Below are 4,898 nucleotides of genomic sequence, written 5' to 3'. Positions count from 1 at the left end.
GCATTTGCCAGAGAACACCAAGATTGTCAAATTCGCCACTGGCGCCCTGTGCTCTTCACATATGAAAGCAGGTTCACACTGAGCACATGTGACAGTCTGGAGACGCCGTGGAGAACGTTCTGCTGCCTGCAACATCCTCCAGCATGACTGGTTTGGCGGTGGGTCAGTCATGGTGTGTGGTGACATTTCTTTGGAGGGCCCACAGCCCTCCATGTGCTCGCCAGAGGTAGCCTGACTGCCATTAGGTACCGAGATGAGATCCTCAGACCCCTTGTGAGACCATATGCTGGTGTGGTTGGCCCTGGGTTCCTCCTACTGCAAGACAATGCTAGACCTCATGTGGCTGGAGTGTGTCAGCAGTTCCTGCTAGAGGAAGGCATTGATGCTATGGACTGGCCCGCCCGTTCCCTAGACCTGAATCCAATTGAGCACATCTGGGACATCATGTCTCGCTCCATCCACCAATGCCACGTTGCACCACAGACTGTCCAGGAGTTGGCGGATGCTTTAGTCTAGGTCTGGGAGGAGATCCCTCAGGAGACCATCTGCCACCTCATCAGGATTATGCCCAGGCGTTGTAGGGTGGTCATACAGGCACGTGTAGGCCACACACACTACTGAGCCCCATTTTGACTTGTTTTAAGGACATTACATCAAAGTTGGATCAGCCTGTAGTGTGGTTTTCCACTTTGATTTTGAGTGTGACTCCAAATCCAGACCTCCATGGGTTGATAAATTGATTGATAATTTTTGTGTGATTTTGTTGTCAGCACATTCAACTATGTAAAGAAAAAAGTATTTAATAAGAATATTTCATTCATTCAGATCTAGGATGTGTTATTTTAGTGTTCCCTTTATTTGTTTGAGCAGTGTATATATATATATACTGTAAACTGTATATATAGTACCAGTCAAAGGTTTGGATACACATACTCATTCAAGGTTTTTTGTTTATTTGTACTATTTTCTACATTGTAGAATAATAGTGAAGACATCAAAACTATGAAAAAACACATGGAATCATGTAGCAACCAAAAAAAGTGTTAAACAAATCAAAATATTTGTTATATTTTAGATACTTCAAAGTAGCCACACTTTGCCTTGTTGACAGCTTTGCACTCTTTCCATTCTCTCAATCAGCTTCACCAGGAATGCTTTTCCAACAGTTTTGAAGGAGTTCCCACATTTGCTGAGCACCTGTTGGCTGCTTTTCCTTCACTCTGCGGTCCAACTCATCCCAAACCATCTCAATTGGTGATTATGGAGGCCAGGTCATCTGATGCAGCACTCCATCACTCTGCTTCTTGGTCAAATAGCCCTTACACAGACTGTAAGTGTGTTCAGTCATTGTCCTGTTGAAAAACAAATGATACTCCCACTAAGTGGGGCGACAGGTAGCCTAGTGTGCCTTGAATTCTAAATAAATCACTGACATTGTCACCAGCAAAGCACCACCTCACCATTGCACCTCCATGCTTCACGGTGAGAACCACACATGCAGAGATCATCCGTTTACCTACTCTGCATCTCACAAAGACACAGTGGTTGGAACGAAAAATCTCAAATTTGGACTCCAAAAGGACAGATTTCCACTGCTCTAATGTCCAATGCATGTGTTTCATGGCCCAAGCAAGTCTCTTCTTATTATTGGTGTCCCTTAGTAGTGGTTTCTTTGCAGCAATTCCCTCATGAAGGCCTGATTCACATGGTCTCCTCTGAACAGTTGATGTTGAGATGTGTCTGTTACTTTAACTCTGTGAAGAATTTATTTGGGCTTTAATTTCTGATGGTAACTCTAATGAACTTATACTCTTCAGCATAGGTAACTCTGGTTCTTCCTTTCCTGTGGCGGTCTTTATGAGAGCCAGTTCCATCATAACGCTTGATGGTTTTTGCGACTGCACTTGAAACTTTCAAAGTTCTTGACATTTTTCTGGATTGACTGACCTTCATGTCTTAAAGTAATGATGGAGTGTTGTTTCTCTTTGCTTATTTGAGCTGTTCTTGCCATAATATGGACGTTGTCTTTTACCAAATAGGGCTATCACCCCTACCTTGTCACAACACAACTGATTGGCTCAAATACATTAAGAAGAAAATAAATTCCACAAATTAACTTTAACAAGGCACACCTGTTAATTGAAATGCATTCCAGGTGACTATCTCATGAAGCTGGTTGAGAGAATGTCAAGTGTGCAGAGCTGTCATCAAGGCAAAGGGTGGCTACTTTGAAGAATCTCAATTATATATTTTGATTTGTTTTAAATTGTTTTGGTTAGTACATGACTCCATAGTCTAATGACTATTTTCTACAATGTAGAAAAAAGTACAAGTAAAGAAAAAGCCTGGAATGAGTAGGTGTCCAAACTTTTGACAGTTATTGTCTGTATAGTATCAGAGTGAAACAAATTATTTTTCTTCCTGTTTGTGCACTGTATGTACATCATCTCAGCAATTACACAACTCAGGTCATGTCATATATTATTGCACAACTCCGTGCATCCAAAACAGCCCCTGTAGTTGTGCTGATTTTAAATGAGTTGGCATGTATACACAAAGTAGTTTAGTTTATCTGAGCTGTTACATTAGTTGAAAAGGCAGAGCATGGCATGTTCAGTCATAGGAAAAGGTGTGTTGGTACAGTGGCCATTGCTATAGGTCAAATTTTCCTTGTTTCCCACATGGAAGCTACAGGGTGTTACATTCCTATACAACATACAGGTCTGCTTGTAACCATAGTATTCTGTGAACATTATCTTGATTAGTAGGTGACGTATTAAATGGGCTCTTACAGGTAGCAAGAAAGGCAGACACCTCATGGTCTGAGGGGATGCAACCATAACATTAAAATGCTAAAAAGGAAGAAATAACAAAGCTAAGTGTAGATTTATTTTTAATAACTAACTTTTTCTCTCTCACAAAAAATCTTGAACGACACAAAAAAAAAGGTAACAAAGACACCAAACGCAGCACCTATCCTCAGAGTTCTTCAACATTGCCCTGCACCTGCCAATGTTTCCATCAAACAGCGGGGCAAGGACGTCTTCACCTGGATATTGGCCATTCATTCTATATCTTAACATCGAAGGAATGACAGCGGCATGCACACACATGTACATAGAAGGTCGAAGTTTCTCAGTCCGGTCTCCTGCCCAAACTTGCAGTGGAAGGATGGGGAAGTTAGAGGGACTTCTCATTTGCCGATTCTCTGTACGACCCAGTCCTGCTGGCACAGTGGACAGCGATTGTTCTGCTTAACCCAGAGAGACATGCAGCAATTGTGGAAAGAGTGGTTGCACTCTCCCCATACCACTGTGAAAGAGGGGAGACAGAAGCACACTATGAAATTGTGTGCTACATGGTATTTTCAAATTCAGCATGTCAGCCGAATTGATGGTAAAGCATATTGGTACACACACAATCAATAGATGTATCCTAATGCATATACAGTACAAACTCTGCTTTACCAAGGTTAAGATACCCTGGCTTTATCAAATTGTAACCCCATATACTAGACTAGAAACCCAGGTGTATCTGTCACATGCACATCTCCTGGTGTGAGACCAGTAGGAGTTGTGGCCCGGTTCTGGAGCTATAAAATGTGTATCCAGGTTTCCCCAACATTGGAGCAGACACCCATACCTACCGCTGGTCTTATAACACCAGATTGGTGTCTTGGGGCTATATAAATGTTTGGCTAAGACGTTTAAAGTAGCTTACCGACACAGTCCTCTTGTTTATTTTCAGCCTGACACCGCAAGCATGCATCTGCAAAGAGAAGTTATATATATATATATATCAAGGAAACTTACTAACCAACTAGCTATACTGGTGCACAGCTGTCGTTGACCATTCCTACATGGTGACATATGGACTGACACAGCTGGCTAGCTTGATAGCAATTCAGTCCCCCCATGCGAGGTTAGTTGGTTACTGTAACTAGCTTGATTCCTTACAATGCCTTGAGTCATGTTTTCAGAATTCTAACGCTAGCTATATTAGCTAGCTAACGTTAGTTGTCTGTTTTGTAGCTAGATATGATCTGGCAAGCTAAGCTATCCAACTAGGATACATTATCGGTCTGTCTGCCCATGACATGGTGGTCATCTCTTAATCAGCTTAGCTAGGTGACTGTCTGACCACTAAGCTACTGTATTTATCGTTGTTGTTGTTGTTGTTGTTGTTGCTAGCTTAATGCACACCAATAGTTGCCTATGGGTATCCTACTATAACTAGTTACTGTAGCTGGCTAGCTAGCTAAATCACTGATTCAAACAAACGTACCCATAACTTGGACCCTACAGATGGCGCATGTATCGCATTCCACATCCCAGCTCCACATTGCCACAGCATTCCATTTCTTGAGAGAAAACATCTTGTCACTGCTCGATTTTGACCCCGAATTAGAGCTGAGAGAGTGTATTAAACCCGGCTCTTCACCGTCTTCCATCTCTGCCATAGAATAATCTAGCTAAAGGTAAAACAAAATGGACGAAATAAACAGGCTAGCTAGTCGTGGAGCAAACAAACAAACCAGGAGGCCCTCATGTGCTAAAACACCTGCAGTACTAACAAACGAACACATGGCGGAGACAAAGAGGAAATTGGTAGGTACTGCGAATGAAGGTAAAATACTTCACTGTAGGTCTCAAGAAGCTAAGAAAAGGTAACAGATGCTCGTATTGTGCACCCTTCTGTTCTGGTTATTTTGCTGTGTGTGTGTGTGTGTGTGTGTGTGTGTGTGTGTGTGTGTGTGTGTGTGTGTGTGTGTGTGTGTGTGTGTGTGTGTGTGTGTGTGTGTGTGTGTGTGTGTGTGTGTGTGTGTGTGTGTGTGTGTGTGTGTGTTTAATATACTGTATGGCTACGGTTGCTCAGTTGTACTTTTTCAATTAATTGAG

At 42.2% G+C, this 4,898-nt stretch overlaps 1 protein-coding gene across 1 annotated transcript; it reads right to left on the bottom strand.

The window, feature by feature from the left end:
- Positions 1-2,876: 2,876 nt before the first annotated feature.
- Positions 2,877-4,568, bottom strand: LOC123992895 (RING-box protein 2-like). The gene is made up of 3 exons (XM_046294511.1): positions 4,285-4,568; positions 3,721-3,768; positions 2,877-3,312 (listed from the first exon to the last, which is right to left on the bottom strand). The coding sequence occupies exons 1-3, from the start codon at positions 4,457-4,459 to the stop codon at positions 3,194-3,196; spliced, it is 342 nt and encodes a 113-aa protein (XP_046150467.1). The 5' UTR covers positions 4,460-4,568; the 3' UTR covers positions 2,877-3,193.
- Positions 4,569-4,898: the final 330 nt, after the last annotated feature.

The sequence above is a fragment of the Oncorhynchus gorbuscha genome, linkage group LG13, assembly GCF_021184085.1.
Source record: "Oncorhynchus gorbuscha isolate QuinsamMale2020 ecotype Even-year linkage group LG13, OgorEven_v1.0, whole genome shotgun sequence".
NCBI lineage: Eukaryota > Metazoa > Chordata > Actinopteri > Salmoniformes > Salmonidae > Oncorhynchus > Oncorhynchus gorbuscha.
This window is presented reverse-complemented; position numbering and strand designations above follow the sequence as displayed.

Bases quoted from the DNA above. Each gene is read 5' to 3' on its own strand.
- LOC123992895 (XM_046294511.1), bottom strand. From the start codon at position 4,459: ATGGCAGAGATGGAAGACGGTGAAGAGCCGGGTTTAATACACTCTCTC. The intron at 3,769-4,284 runs GTACGTTTGTTT...TTCTCTTTGCAG, and splicing joins CTGTAGGGTCCAAGTTATGG to ATGCATGCTTGCGGTGTCAG. The intron at 3,313-3,720 runs GTAAGCTACTTT...CCTCTTTCACAG, and splicing joins TAAACAAGAGGACTGTGTCG to TGGTATGGGGAGAGTGCAAC.